The following is a 17,101-nucleotide window of genomic DNA, read 5'->3' as shown; positions in this document are numbered from 1 at the left end:
TATGAGTTGCTATTCTACTTGCTACAGGATTTGTCAGAAAATCTTGTGTAAAATATGAGTTGTTAGTGTGTAGATCAATGTTTTCATATTTTGTCATATCCAATGGGAATAAAACTTTTAAAAAATTAAGATAAATAGTTTCATCACTTGACAACATTTTTAATTGTAAGCCATACCCTCTTATCAATAGAAATTCCCTTTTGATAAAATGAGTGGATGGATAATCTGAGAACAAGAACATTGAGGAGGGAATTGCACAATAAATATCTAGCTGAAGTATATACCCATTTATTAAAATAGTTATATTTTAATATTTGAGGCTGAGAATATTCATAAGGCTAACTTTACCTTTTACCTAGTAATAAGCAGGCTGAAACTCATAAAATTTAAACAATGTGATTGCCAGGAATTATTCTACTATGATATATCCTGACATCATGAAAGTTTAAACCTCTAAATTCTATGTACTTTGTTTTTCAAGACAGGATTTCTCTGTGTAATTTTGGTGCCTAGATCTCTCTCTGTAGACCAGGCTAGCCTCAAACTCACAGAGATCTGCCTGGCTCTGCCTCCCAAATTCAGAGATTAAAGGTGTGTGCCACTACTGCCCAGCTCTATGTTCATTTATATTAAAATAATGGAAAAAATTTTCATAATCTGATCTGAGGCCTTCTCTAGTATCCGAGAAAAGTCAAAATGCCTGACAATGTAAATGCTCTCTTTTTTTGTATCATAAAATGTTTTATGAAAATAGTATTCAGCTGGGTAGTTACAGATTATGTCTCACAAGATATTTAATGAACTTTATGCATATAGGACATCCCAATAAATTAAAAATAGTTGATTGAGAACAACTCTTCCGACATATCAAGAAATGAGTCAGAGAGCTCTTCTCCTCATTTTAGCATCCACTATACATTTATGAGTAAAATGAGGACCCCATTGAAGGTCTAGAGGTACTCTACACATATTTTGATGCATCTTGCATATAACACAAGTTCTAAATGTTCTATTATAAGAATATAAAATTATCAAATTGCAATGTCACCATAAACACCTTAAAATAGTCCACAAAAGTATCATGTTTTCAATTTTCAGTGAAAATTTATGTGATGAAAGCAGTAGATCATTTGATGGGATGAGGAAGCTGGTTATAACATGACTGTGCTGGTTTATGTCTTATGGCAACTTCTTTCACCATGAGTTAAATTCTGAGTTTACATGGTTGCTTTTACCTAAGCATTGTTTAAATGTCAAGAATTTGCCATTGGATGAGCCAATATTACCTTCTTTTAGAAATCATTTTAATTGTTTCCTTTATTTTTGATAAATATCACCTTTTAATCAATAGTTCTTACTTTTTCTCACTGTTTGATTCAAAGTAGCTCTGAATAAAATTTGAGCAACTCTGCACCATGATTCCTTAGGATGATGCCATATATTTTAGCAGTCTTAACAATGTTGTTGCTATAATGTTCTCGTCTCTTTATTTTTATTTCTTGCCTCTGATAGTTAATTGCTGGCATGTAGTTTTTAACATTTTGAAATAAATATTTCCAGAGATGTTAGATGCCAGAGAGATGGAAGTATCTTCCATTCCTAAATGTAACTTCGTAAATCTACAATGTGTTAATGTGAATATTACCTTTGATTTTGAACCAAGACTGAAGTTCTCTAAGTGACAGTGAGAGTTGACTTTACAGAAAAACAAGCTTTTATTATGGGTATTTATTGTTTAATATTTTCTTTTAAGGTATTACTCATTGATTGATTGATTTTGCAACATTAAAGTTTCATCTTTTTGACATAGTAGGGAATGGCTATGTAATCTTCCATATTCTCACGTCAAGACCTAGTATTATATTCCCTCCATTATAAATTATCTACTTACTTAAAACTAAATATGTACTTTAATGATTTGTCTACAAATTGTACTTGTAGGACTTTGGACATTGACCTTTAAAATTCACTATTTTCTATGTTTTGTGTGAATATTAAATATTGCAATTCACAAAAATTATGGTTCTCACTGATTAGGCAATCTCACTCTCCTTCCTTCCCTCATTTCTGCCCATTTGTTTTCTCTTCCTTTTTCCTGTCAGATATATACATAGTTTAAATAGTGTTAGGAACTCCTGTATTGGTTTATTTCCTCAAGTATAGGTTTGATAGTTGTTTTATAAAGTTCTCCATATACTATATTGATTTAGTTGCATCCTTTAAATATTAGAAGTCTTTTATTTGCTTTTATTGTATATGGATTCTTTTCTAAATCACATATCCTGATTATGGTTCCCCTCCCTCTACTCCTCCCAGTTGCTCCCTTTTTACCTCCCATCTGGATCTACTCTATTTCTTTCTGTCATTAGGGGAGAAGCTTCTAACGGATAATAAGAAAATATAAACAATATAAAATATAATGAAATAAAAGAAAAACTATCACATCGAAGCTGGGCAAGACAAACCAACAGAATGAACACAATTCCAGAGACCCACTCATTTGCACATATAGGAATTCTATAGAAAGAGTAAATTTAAAGAAGTCAAATACATATGCAGAAGATCTGGTGTAGATGCATATAGTCTCTGTGAATTCTGCTTCAGTCTCTGTGAGTTCATAAGAGCTTTGCTCGTGTTGATTTAGTGGGCCTTGGTTTCCTGCTGTCCTCCATTTCCTCTGCCTGTTACATTCTTTCTGCTTCCTCTTCCTTGGGGATCCTTGAGCCCAGAGGGGAGGGATTTATTGAGATATACCACTTAGAGTTGAATGTTCCAAGGCCTCAAACTCTCTGCATCTCTGGCTGTGGTGTCTAAATTTATTTCTGTGTGCTTCAGGATGTATCTTCTCTGAAGATGGCTGAATAAATTATTGAAGTATGAGTACAGAAGAATATCATTAGGAGTCATTTTGCTACTACATTTAAAAAAATTTAGACCTATATTATATAGTTTTACCCTAGGTTCCTGAGTTACCTAGTCTCATGTCCTTTATCATCCAAGCAGGGTCCAGTAAGGATTATATTTCCTGGAGTGGGCCTTAAGTCAAATCAATAATTGGTTAGTTATTCCCACAAGGCTGTGCATGATTACCCTAGAATATTTTGTAGGCAGTACATCACAGTAGATAAAGGGTTTGTAACTGCCTTGGTGTTTACATTTCTTTAGCTATTTCTCAGCCATTTGAGTTTCTTCTATTGAGAGTTTTATTTAGAATTGTACCCCATTTTTTCTAAAAAAAATGTATTACCTTTCTTCTTGTTGTGTTTTTTCTTTCTTCTTTCTTTTGTTATGTATGTATATATTTAAATATTATGGCTGCAGTTTCCCCTCTCTTAACTCCTTCCACTCTCCTCATATGTTACACCAATCTCTTCCCACCCCCAATTCACTCCTCCTCCATTTCTGTACAGGAACAGGCAGTACTCCCATAGATATAAACAAAACATGGCATACTGAGTTGTAGTAAGATTAAGCAGCTGCCCATGTATTAAGGCTGGGCAAAGTGACCCAGTATGAGGAAAATGTTTCCAAAAGCCAAGAAGAGTCAGAGACACCTACCACTTTCACTGTTCGTAGTCCTACAAAAAGACCAAGCCACACAAACGTAACATAAATGCAGAGGCCCTATGTCAGTAGTCTTGGTGTTTGTCAGTTCAGTCTCTAAGGTCCCTGTGAGCCCAAGTTAGTTTATTCTGTGGGGTTTTTGTAGTGCACTTTGACTAGTTCAAAGGTTATGTGGCTGGGTTGATGTCCACTGAGAGTCTTCTACACATTTAGGAAAGTGACATTAGCAGATTATCCACTAGGTTTCATAGGGTTCATTCCTAATCAGCCATGGGTAGTTGGGTAGTGTTACAGTAGCAAGAAAATATTCCTTCCTATTTAGTATAACCAGAAGGCTGCTGATAATACTTTCTACCCTCTTCTACAGGAACCCCTGTGCTCTGTCTAATGTTGGGCTGTGGATCTGCATCTGTTTCCAGCAGTTGCTAGATGAAGTCTCACTGATGACAGTTGGGGTAGGAACCAGTCTATGAATACAGCAGAATACAGTTAGGCACCATTACATTGACATTTTTTTTTTCTCTAGTAGTGTTTGGTTCTATCCTCAGTCTCTGGGTCATCCAGCTTCTGGGTCCTGGTACTCGAGGCAGTGTCAGAGGTGGGCTTACTCTCCTGGCATGGGATTTAGGATAGACTGGCCATTGGTTTGTCACTTGCTCAAACTCAAGGTCACGTTTACCCCAAAACATCCCATAGGCAAGACAGACTGTAGTTTAAAGGTTGGGCTGTTGTCCACTGAGAGTTTTGTCTGATCACGGGAGATGGCCAGTTCAGGCTATGTGTCGACTTCTGCTAGAATTCTTAGCTGGGATCCTCTTTGTAGATTTTTAACTAACTCTGAAATACCCAGCGCCCCCACTTTCCAGGAGACTATTTTTACTCTCCTCCTCCATCTCCCCTCCCCATAACCTGATCACTTCTGTTCTCATCCTCACCACTCCCATCTGGACCAGAGGTGAGGGCCTGGGGTTATAGTCAGAGAGGCACCTGCTTCTAGGCCCCACCCCTGGGCACTAGTCATTCCCAGGCAGGACCCCCCCATCCCCACCGGGAAGGTTCCCCCTCTCCAAGACCCTCTGGTGGACCCTAGAACCTCCACGCCCTGCCCCACACCCATCTGCCAGAGACCCCAGCCACTTCCACTTCCGGAGACATTACATTTTCTATAAAATGTCCTAGTAAGCAATACAGAAATGTCTTGCATTAAAATCTTCTGTTTCCAGCACGGTTGTAGAGGATAATTTTTTTTTTCATGCCATCAAAAACAGAAGTCTTTCACACACACAAAAAAAAGTCTCTTAAATGTTTTGCAAACACAAAAAACTATATTCTTGGGTGACTACCTAGGTAGTAATGCCATTTCTTTGTGGGTTGACCCAACCCTATGGTGTAATAAGGATTAGAGAGAGAGAGTTACACTTCTTGTCTAACCTTTCCAGCAACTGTGGCAACTACTGACGTGGAACAGTGTAAGGCCTCAGTGAAGAAACACAACACTGTCTTTAGTAAGAGTTAAATATCAACAGTTATAAAACCAAATACCTGACATTGACCAATAATTTGTCTTTGAAGAGTACATGCATTATATATGAAAATAATATTTTAAAAGCCAATAAACTCATTTCAGAATGTATACTTTTCTAAAATATAAAAAATAGAAATACTATCATTTAGCTGCCTATGATATTTTCTTGGTCATTCAATCTATAAATAAATTTTAACCCTTAACCTCCCCTTCATGAGCAGGTAAAATAAACTAAATATTAAATATTTCAACAATGCATAGCCAGTTTCATAAACAGACCAAATAACTTAAGGGATTAAATTATTTTCATGAGATAATTGAATATATTTTATTTTAAATAAGCAAGTCTTTTAATCTTTTTTATATTAATGAAGCTTAATCAGAAAAAAAAACTTATATACATGCTATGCTTACCAGGTCTACCTCAAGATGAATTTATGATGCTTTAAAATATCCGTTAATTTATTTTTGCCTGCTAAGGCAAGAGAATGAAATCTCAGAATTGAGAAAGAGGCATATCTTTAAATAATAAGTCATTGCATTTTCTGATTTTTTGGCTTGTTTTATGCAATATTTTTGTTCATAGTGTTATATAATGTATAACTTCATATTTTAGGATGAGAACCTTGGTTAACTATTAATAAAGTTTAAATTGTTGACAATATTTGAACAATAAGGTAGTGCATCAGGTTTGTGTACCTGTTTAAAAATATATCTTTTTAAAGAAATTTTTTATTCATTTTATTTTACATACCAATTACAGATCCCCTTCTTCCCCCCTCCTGCCCCTCCAGCTTAAACTACATCTTAAGAGTAAAGTAATGATATAAGGTGTGAAACTTGGGTTCTCAGGCTTGGCAGCCATTCATTTTACCTGTGAATCCACCCCTACAGCTCAAGACTTACTTGCATTCTGCTGAACCTAATGTTATCACTAGTGTCCAGCTAATAATTTATGTGGCATAGAATATTTATATTTAAATTCCAAAAGAACTACTACTTTTGATTAATTTTTAAAAAAAGTATCATGAGGACTAAGCAATAGTAGAATTAAAAGATAGGGGATTTAACCTTTGAAAATACTTACATGGTAAAATCAGAAAATGTAAAACAAAATACTATTTGGAAACTTCCGGGTAATTAGGAAGATGGGATTATTTATTTATCCTATATCACTGGGGTGGATCTTGCATATGCCAGGCCAGCACTCTACACTAAAGCACATCCCCAGAACCATTTTTGTAATTTCTGACCTTGGCCTGTGACATTTTACATTCGATGTCCAAATATTTCCCTGTGTTTAAGTATTTTACACTCTTATTTAAAATGTGTTAGTACACATGTATTTGTGTTGTTTGGTTGGTTGTCTTTGACACTGAGAAAATGTCAAAGTCTTAGGATTAATCTACTCAAACACCTGACTTAGAGTTCAATTTCATTGTTATTTCCACAATATTTCTGAGACCTTTGTCAATCAATGTGACAAATCAGTTAATACATATCTTACAGTAGGTCTTTATTGCACACTGTCACTTGGCCAAAACTCCACATCATATCATCTGCCACGTTCTAGTTCAAAATCTTACCACACTTTCTGAGCTCATTTGCTTATGACCACTTCCATATAGTGGTCTCTGAAAATAAAATGATGAATGCTTTGTTTAAAATACAGCTTTCCTGTTCCATAACAAGTATCCAGCAGCATATATAAAACTCTTAAAAAAGTTTTCTACGAATTGTAGATGGACCAAGACTTTAGAAATCTCTCATGATTTTCAGAGGTAATATGGTGTTGATTAAATTCTACAATATAAGGAAACTAGTTTAACTTTGTAAAACTTCATGATAAACCAAACATGCTTGCTTAAAACATTCCAGAAATTATATTGCAATTATAACAGGAATACTGGGGAAAAAAATAAAAAAAAAATTTAACAGAGACTTGGTAAGGAGGAGAGTGGAAAAAAGAGAATTCTAGACCTTGTCAATATGTAAACGCTTAGGTAATAAGCAATACAATATACGCATATGACATGCTGCAATAACTATAACCAGGTTCTAATGCCCACCAAATTCGTGGCAGTTTTTAACATCAGCACCAACAGTTTGCAAAGAACTTAGTAGGGTTTACAAAAATACAAAGTTATAAGATTTTTAGCCGAATTAGAACCAGGTCTATAAGAGGAAGAAAAAAAAAAAAAGACCTTGTATAGTGATATTAAATGAAACTATTACCAGATCTGTCTGAAAAGAAATCAAACTATAAAAGGCTATAGCCTTCTTGGCAGATGGATTTCATTCTGACTCCAAGTTTCCTGAAGGGTAAATAAAAAGAGAAATCTGATCAATTTCATAATTTACAACATCCATGATAAAGGAAAACCAATTTACTCAGGAGAAGTGCAATTATTCTTGCTACTAAAACCTGTAAGAAATTTCCCCAAGGGTCATCATAAAGAGGACACTATAAAATATAATGAAATATGCCTAGAACAAAATCTTTATGACGGACACCACTAAGTGTTTTGTACAGTGATTCTTATTGTATTCTTTACTTTGTACCTACAGTGTAACTGTACAATTTTGTGTATAGTTTAATAATGGCAGACATGTTTGACTAAATGAGAAAGAAAACTGAACAAAATATCTTCCCAAATTCCTCAAAATTGTGTTTCTCTTTCTTGATCTATTTGGAGAAATCTCATAGTAATTAAGTTCATAATAATTATAATGCAATAAGTAATTATCGATATTTATGAAATACCATAAAGTCCTAGAAGAAACACAGGATTAGAATAATTTCCAAGGGAAAAAAACCTGAATCAGCTCTTCTGTGATGGCTACTATAGATATATTAATATATTGATAATTTGTATTTTTACATAATTTCTGTATATAAGTGGTTATTGCCTGAAAGAAGCTGGGGATACTTCCATGCCAGAGGTATAATGACTTCAACAGCCAGGGTTGTTCTTGTAAAATGAATATGAGTAGAACTCAATGTGAGCATTTTGGGCTTTCTACAAGGAAAGTGGTTAGCACAATGATTCTATTCTGGATTTTAAAGATGCTTTAATTCACATTGATGGAGTAGATTGTGTAGTTATTTGTTAGATAACACTTGCTGCATTGTAGATCATGATGGATCAATTCTCTCTTTTAGGCTACATCTTCCCATGATACAGAAAACTTAAAAAGGGGATGTGATGAAGACTATTTTTTTTTTTTTTTTTTTAGTTCTTGTGTATGGAACAATGCCCTCTTGCCTTTGCTTTTGATGCAGAGGGAACAATTTGTCTGTACTCTCTAGGACAGATCATCAAAAAGGTACATTCTTACTGACAGGAGACACTTTGTTAAAGTCCAGCTTCAGTGTTCTTGATCTCCTTAGGTCTCACTTCACTTTTGATACAACTCAAAGTCCCCTCATGGATATTTGTAAGTTATTTTGTTGCATTTAATATTGAGCTTTTACTCTGAAGACTGAGCCTGGGTTTTTACAATAGTTTGACAGCCTACATAAGTAAGAAAATGCTTCCGCTGTGTTCTTTGACTCAGTTCCCAAAGCTCTATCCCTCGTGTTCACTTTCTATTACACAAGCACACCAACGTCCAGACTGCAGTTTGCAACTGCTGTGGGAGGTCTTAAGGTAACACGTGTTGTGATACTCTAGTGGAATGTTAACTATACAATTGAGGAATAGTTGGCTTGAGGAACTAAAAGCTAAAGGTAGATTTGGAATTTCTTTCATTCTTTACTTACTTATTTACTTACTTACTTACTTCTACTTTGTAACAGGGTTTCATGCAACTAAGCCTAGTCTCATACTCACTGTGTAGCTGGGGTTGGTGCTGACTTCCTGATCTTCTAGGTTTCACCAACTAAATATTCGGACTGCAGATATGTACAACTACTGGCTTCTTGCATTAAATCTTGATTCATGACAAGAACAAGGAAACAAAGTTAATGGATATCATTTAAAATACTAGAGTGAGTAAATGATGATATGTTAAATAATATGACAGAAGAAGGAGTGGGCCATTTATCAACTGCAATGCAAGCAAGGGAAGACATTAATTACAATTAGAAGGCATCACACAGTAGAAACTAAAAGTTTAAGGAGTCCTTAAAAAGAAATCTTGAAGATGCCACACACATTTAAAACCATGTTGGTCTCATTATAGAAGATTTAACTCAGAAGCTCAAGGAGACACAGAGAGATTAACTGGGAGAAAACAAAAGCTAGATGAAAATAAATAGGAATTAAAATTAAATCATGATTAAGCCAAATTTGATAGCTACTGATACCCAGAAAGTCAATTTTCCTCAGGAATGGAGATCTTGAAAGGTTACCTATGTTTCAGTAGATGGAAGGCAGGGCAGAAAGAGGTTTATTTGATCAAAACACATTATAATCATTTACAATTTCTCAAACAACAGATAGTTCATATTTTCACCCTTAAAAAGTTCTATTTAATCTTTGCAAGGCATTTCTTTAATTTCTTAGATTTCAATATAATTGCCAAATAATTGTTTAAAATAAAGCATCTAAGACCATATTGTAGATTTATAAATGAGAAGATGTAAGTAGAACCCCAAAATCTCATCTTCCCTTGTGTGGTCCATTGGTTAGGGACTGCTCTTTGAAATTCCTATATTAACTCCAAGGCCAAATCTCGCTCTGTGTCTATGATGCTCAATATATTTGTAACTTGAATTAAACCAATGACAAATTTGTATCATAAATAATAATTTAAAAACCTAATCAACAGTAACAGCAACCTATTAAGCCAAAGAAATTGTCACGAGAGGAAGTAATTGTGAGGGAAAGAGGTGGGTAGAGCTCATATGATTTTGTAACTTCTGTGGTTTCTCAGCTGTCTTTTTTTCTCCTTTCAAATAAACAACAAAGCTGCCTTGTTTTGTATTTCTCCCTGTAATTTTATTGCCATTTTTTGATTTGTGTATGTGTATTCAAACCTTTGAAGGTATAAAATGTTATTCTTTTCATATTTGCTAATTCTTAAACAGCAGTACACTTGAAACTTGAACATTTAATCACTGAGTGCATTCTTCCTGCATAAAAAGGTGTGCATTATAATCCTCCAGTTATTACAAGATCTGTGCTGTCTCAGATACATTTACACTTCAATTACAATTACAATGCTTTCTTCTTAACAGCTTCTTGTTTCTGAAGGATGAGTCTCAAGGATTATGTTATAATCAGAACAAAGGTTATTGACTGCTTTTCACATTTTTTCTCTGAAGTACTCTGCCAGCCACAAAGGAATGAAGCAGAATTTATGCCAAGATCTTTTCTCCCCATAGGAAAACATAATGGAAGTAATCAGAAATCAAGAGTTCTTACTCCTTCCAGCTGAAGAACTCCATAAACTACTGGCCAGTGATGACGTAAATGTGCCCGATGAAGAGACCATCTTCCATGCACTAATGATGTGGGTCAAGTACGACACGCAGCGGAGATGCGGCGACCTAAGTATGCTCCTTGCTTTCATAAGATTACCACTGCTTCCGCCACAGGTAATTTTTGTCTTGCTTTTTCAATATGTGCACTATACTAAAATTTCCTGCGTTATAAGCAAACATTACAATATATTTTTAAATAATTTTCAACATTCTAAGATTGTAATGAGGAACTATATTCAAATTAAGAAAGAAGACATAAAGATTATGGATGAAGGATCATGGATTTAAGTCTTCTCTCAGCTACATATAGTTTCATGCATGCCTTTATCATTATAAGAAACTTCTATTTTGATACAGTTTTCACATGAAGAAAGTAAAATGGTACTGTATACACAGAAGGTTTGTGAAATCAATTAAATACAAATTTACAGTGTGTATTATCTATTTTCGAGTTGTCATCTACTTGTATGTGCTCTCTATAAAATTTAAGACCTGCATAACAAGAGGGAAACCATGGCTGGTACTGGAAACCTAGCCAACTACTTAGGGCTAGTGAAGTCATGGATCTTAGAGGAGAACGTTCAACCACTACCGTAGTTAGATTTTCCTGCCTGGCCCAGTCTGGACAAATCTCTCTTACCCGCCAGTCCCACAGTTGCTCAGACCCAACCAAGAAAGCACACAGAAACTTACATTGTTTACAAACTGTATGGCTGTGACAGGCTTCTTGTTATCTACTTTTTCTATCTTAAATTAACCCATTTCTGCTTATCTATACTTTGCCACATGGCTTGTGGCTTACCAGTATCTTTACATGTTGCTTCTCATGGCGGCGGCTGGCAGTGTCTCCCTAGCCTTCTACTTCCCAGAATTCTCTTCTCTCTTGTCCCGCCTATACTTCCTGCCTGGCCACTGGCCAATCAGAACTTTATTTACACAGAGCGATATCCACAGCACTTCCCCTTTTCTTTTTTTTTAAGGAAGGTTTTAACTTTTACAAACTACAATTACATATAACAAAACAATTATCAAGCAAGAATTACAGTTACAATATTAAAGAAGATATCTTATCTATCTTATATTTGTGAATCTAAGGTTTTATATCTAACTTATCTTTTATCATAACTGAGGAAATTATAACTATCTAGTCTTTAACCATATCAAAGACCTCAGAAGGATATAATATTACTTGAGAACCGGGAGAAAGATGTAAGCATTATTCAGGAGTCTTCCAAGAGTAGACAGAGACAGCTGGCAGCCTGGACAGTCACCTAATGTTCCTTTGTAAAGTTGGGGCATCTGTCTTCAGCCCACAGGGCTAGAGTCTCTCGATCACTTCTCTCAGTGTCCTGTAGAATGTCTGGCAGTTTCGTCTGTGAAGCAGGAACCTGAAGGACCATTTTGTCAAGCAAAGTTTAGTGGTCACCTTTCTATGGGTCCTGCATGTCCAGTCAATTGAGCAGTCCAGGCAAGAACAGTTTCTTGCCCACATGGCTATTTTTGTAAAGGTGAAAATAAGATATGAAGTGTCTTTAATGCCCATCCTCCTCTCTGAAATAAATTGGTGTTGCCAGGAGCAGACATGTCTCACTGTCCAGAAAGTCTAAATTTTAAAAGTATTTTAAATGCCATATTCTGTAGGTCTTTGAAGTATTTGAAGATTACCTGTCTGTCTGAAATATCTCTATGTATACCTAGAAGACTTAACTAACATGGCTATGAGTATGATTATCATAGATGACTAATTATCAATCTATTTTTAATTATCCATTACAATTTAAAATGAGCTATATAAACATAATACCTTAAATAAGAGTACAAATATACACACAGTATAACAAAATTAACTTTAAGTTTGTATTGATAGACTAAAATCTATACCAATGTAAAACATTTTAAACAAGTTGTTGCTCTTTAGAAGTAAGTTCCCTAATCTACCCTTTCATCCTATTATATCTATATCATATCCCCTTTTCTTCTTTAGAAAGAGATCTCATTTAAAATCAACCTGTTTTAAATAAAAATATTGGTTTTTTTCTCTGTCCCACACCAGAGGGCTCTTCTGATTTGGGACACAAAAATCTCTTAACCTTTTATTTTAGCAATATGTCTGGGTTTAGAGAAGGAGTGAGCCAATTCCATCTCCAAAGCCAGCTTGATAATTTTGGGAATGTGGGCGTAGTTTCTCTTACTACTTCCTGCTGGAGGGGGGCGCTGTATCTTTTGGGGACACAAAGAAAATTTTAGGGTTATGGAGTAGTCCATTAGGGTGAACCTCTGAGCCAGTTGCCTTGAAAGCATTCTGGATGTTGGATCATCTGGGCCATGGTGTCATCAGAGACCTTTCAGGTGGTCTTGGCTGATCAAACCTGATGTATCTTAATCTGGAACAAATCCACAGCCTCTGGCTTTCTGTGGAAACAAAAGCAGAGACTCTTTTCCAAAGCAACATATCTTTATATCTAAATTTTGAAGTCAAGTTACCTTTAAAATTTACATATTTATCTAACTCAACAGCTTTTACGATCAAATCTTTTTTTGCAGTTAAAAGTCCCAAAGACAAGACAAACCAGATTCTCTGTGTAATATCCATCTTTGTAAGACTGAAATGTCACTGTGCCTGTTGGCTCCACCCACCTCAGTTTCCCAACATGGTGGTGGTACAGTTTATGGACAGCTCTGGGTCTGGAGCCATGTGTACCATCAAATATCAGAAGCAGTTCTATCAAAGCAGTGCATAGCCCAGAAACTTTTTTTATTTTTTTTAAACTAGCAAAGGCTAAATCTACCATGCAGCAGAGTAAAGTGTCACTTGTAGACTCCTCATTCCCACCACACTGCAGGTCAGACTCACACACCAGGAACTCGCCATAGTAGCTCAAACCGGCAGGCTGATGCTAACTTGAGAGAGACAATTAGGAAGCTGTTTTTAGCTCCATCTTAGAATCTTTTTTTTCAGGTTTTAGGTGGAAATTCTTGCCAACACATTGGGTGCCATTTGTAGTTAGATTTTCCTGCCTGGCCCAGTCAGGACAAATCTCTCTTACCTGCCAGTCCCACAGTCGCTCAGACCCAACCAAGAAAGCACACAGAAACTTACATTGTTTACAAACTGAATGGCTGTGACAGGCTTCTTATTATCTACTTTTTCTATCTTAAATTAACCCATTTCTGCTTATCTATACTTTGCCACATGGCTTGTGGCTTACCAGTGTCTTTACATGTTGCTTCTCATGGCGGCGGCTGGCAGTGTCTCCCCAGCCTTCTACTTCCCAGAATTTTCTTCTCTCTTGTCCCGCCTATACTTCCTGCCTGGCCACTGGCCAATCAGAACTTTATTTACACAGAGCGATATCCACAACACACTACTTTACTAAACCAGCATAAGCCCTAATGGGATTCTAAATACTTGTTGTTATACTCTCCTTAAATTTGATCTATGATGCAATCAGTTGATAATTCCTTAGACAAAAAAGATATATATTCTTTATGTTTTTAAGCTCAATTGAATGACATTTCAGAATTTGTAGTGGGATCCAATGTAATCTTAAGTTGTAGAAACTTATAAGATGACTTATTAATTCAAATTATGGAATTTTTGTTCACTACAGATAAGGAAATAAAAAAATGAGTTACCACTTTATTGATGAAGTCAAAGGACAAAGGGCAGAAAAAGTAAGAATTTCTATAAGTTGACATTACCTTAGGATAAATTCTAATTCACCAATTGTTGGCTAGAAATAGCAAAAATATTCTCTTACCTTTTCTGTTATTAGAACGCCATCTGTGAGTCTCAGTACTTTAAAAACTCCAAGCCACAGAGTGGAAAGCATCACAATCCTTTGAGTTAGATTTCATGGAGAAAAATCACTAGATGTGCCTGACCTCCCTAAGATACATTGTCACAGCTTTGTAGCATTACAAGACTTAACTATATACAGCATACTTAACCTAGTATAATTTCTGTGATTGTCAAAAGGAAAATTCAAAATGCATTAGATCACTAAAATATGTGAAATCATGTGTGTAAATATGCTATCAAAAGACACTAAAGTCTTTACCATTCATTCATCACATTGACTTAGATCCAAAGCACCATAAAAATAATCAGGAAGAGTGAAAGATAACTAGTTAAAATATAGGGGAACATAAGGAGCTATGAACACACAATATGATCTCACAAGTGTGAATTCCACAGAGAGTGAAAATTTTTGGTAGATTTGAAGATTGGAAAATTAAAAAAAAATATTCCTAACCAAAAATTGGAAATCTATTGAAACTTTAGAAACTAATTACTGTCTTTTATTTGACTATTGATAGTAACTAAGAATTAAAATCAGAATCAATTGATTTATGGATGCATCCACTCAACAAATTATAAGAGCTTGCTTTGACATAAAGCTTTTTTAAAGAAAAAGAGACACATAGGTAGGCAAGACATGAAACTATTGTGATTCCCAGTACTAGATTTTCCAAATCATATACTTTTACTAGGAATTCTCAAGGGCAGTATTCCCAGTAATGGCCATAAAAGCCAATGATGAAAATTAGCCTATGATAGGTTGAAGGACATTAACCAGTAACACATGATAGACCAATTTGTTATCTTTTTCTTTTATCAAGTGATTGATAAACACCCATTTTCACTATTTGTTGAAATGTGGGGATCTTGAAAGTAAACTTTTATTTTAAATTTATCAGCAGTATACTGGGCATTCTGGGTCTTGTAATTCCAGTACTAAGAAGACTAAGACAAAAAATTATTTCTTCACTGAGAGACATACTACTTAATTTTTAGGCTACCCCATCTATAATATGATATTATTTATTGGAGAAGAGGGGCAACATACTAGAGAAGTTTATGAAAATGACTATGGTAGGGTAATGTATTCACCTAGTATGTGATTTCTCCCTAGCTTTCTAGCCTTCTCTATTGTCATTAGAAATCGATAAAATTTCTTACAAGATGTCTTATTTAATTGATACATCAGAGCAGAGAAGAAACAGATCTTTTATCAGATTGTTCTCTGAAGTACACATTACACATGGATTTATATTTTTCTTTTCACTTTTTTCTGTTTTGTGTATATACACGATAGCATGTGTTTAAATTCATCCATATACTACAACATGAGTGCAGAGATCAAAGGTTTTTCTCTTTTCCCACACTGTCAGTTCAGGGAAGTTAACACAGGTTGTATGCTCAGTGACTAATGCCTGTATTTCCTGAGCAATATACATATCTTGAGCTTATATCATTTTTGTTATTCCACAGATTTCTACTACTTAGTGAAGCTGTTTTTATTCATAATGAGAAAAAGATTTTTTTATTTATGGTTGTTGCCTAAATTCTTTCAATTATTATCAATCTTGATACACATAAACACAACATGTGTCTGTTTTCTATTCCTCATCTTCCAAATGAGAAAAATGTGTTAATAATTCAAGTATTCTTTCTATCAAGGAATGTTTAGGACAAAATAGAACAATCTAGATATAAGAAAAAAACTTAGCCTTCAATTACTGAAGTAATTGACTACCATGGCATTAAAACACTTCACATAACATGTTTCTAATAATGAAAACACAGATACTAATTTTCAATATTGGTGAAGAGAGAGAAATATGTTCAATGGGGTGTAGTTTTTAAAAATCACACACCTAGTAGGATACCTAGATTCCCCCAAACTCTGAAACAGACCAATCAGTAAGTCCTTGGCTCACTAACATGGAAGCCTAGAACAACTTTTTTGAATCTATCAATTGTAGAGCCCTTCTGGAGAGAACTAACTGCATTAGTATCTTCAGTATTTTGACATAGTGTGTATTGATTTTATGTTTGAGAAAAGAGTATACTGAGGATGAGCATGCTATCTACCTTCTACTCAGGCCTAGAGCTCAGGTGGTTCTGAGAGTATATGATGTTGGTCCAGTGCTTCCTCCACCAGAGGGAACATGAGTTGTGAAGACATGAATTAGCTCGATTTTAACCATGTCAAAATTTGAAAAAAGATACTTCTATGCTATCTCATAATCTGTATGGGTTTACAAAGGTTCATAAGAATCTTCGGCCTCTTTCTTATACTAATACGATGGTCTGAAAACATTAGTTTTTTTTTTTTCTAGAAATTATTATAGTGGTTTGGAAATGATTCTATCCCAAAAGTTAATTATTCTTGATTATATTTCATGTGCATTTAAACTGTCATATGAGATTTTAATTAACTAGGAATTAATTATTTTATGTATTTTGTGTGTTAATACCTTAAGAATTAAAGACATATAGAATTTCAAATATATGATGTTAGATGATTGAGATAAACTAGACAATATAATTTGAAAATATTTTAATGATGACATAGAAGAATGTTATTTGAATCACATGTAAAAATTTGAGAAGAAGTATGAACAGGGCTAGCCTTAACATACTAGGTAATACTGAAACAATGGTCATTTCATTAATAAAGTTCTCTTTACTTGTCTCTATCACATTTTAACTCTTGTTTTTTCTCTCTTAACCCATAGATCACACACACACACACACACACACACACACACACACACACACCCTACATACACACACA

The 17,101-nt window shown here is 34.8% G+C and overlaps 1 protein-coding gene across 1 annotated transcript in view; it reads left to right on the top strand.

The window, feature by feature from the left end:
* Klhl1 (kelch like family member 1) overlaps positions 1 to 17,101 on the top strand; it is a 351,846-nt gene that overhangs the window by 187,589 nt on the left and 147,156 nt on the right. Inside the window, exon 5 of the mRNA XM_036199577.1 lies at positions 10,419 to 10,631. Coding sequence (XP_036055470.1) covers positions 10,419 to 10,631 — 213 coding nt within the window. The remainder of the gene's footprint in view (positions 1 to 10,418; positions 10,632 to 17,101) is intronic.

The sequence above is a fragment of the Onychomys torridus genome, chromosome 9 (assembly GCF_903995425.1).
Source record: "Onychomys torridus chromosome 9, mOncTor1.1, whole genome shotgun sequence".
In the NCBI taxonomy this organism is placed as follows: domain Eukaryota; kingdom Metazoa; phylum Chordata; class Mammalia; order Rodentia; family Cricetidae; genus Onychomys; species Onychomys torridus.
Note: the sequence above shows the minus strand (reverse complement) of the source record. Positions and strands in the feature narration are given on the sequence as shown.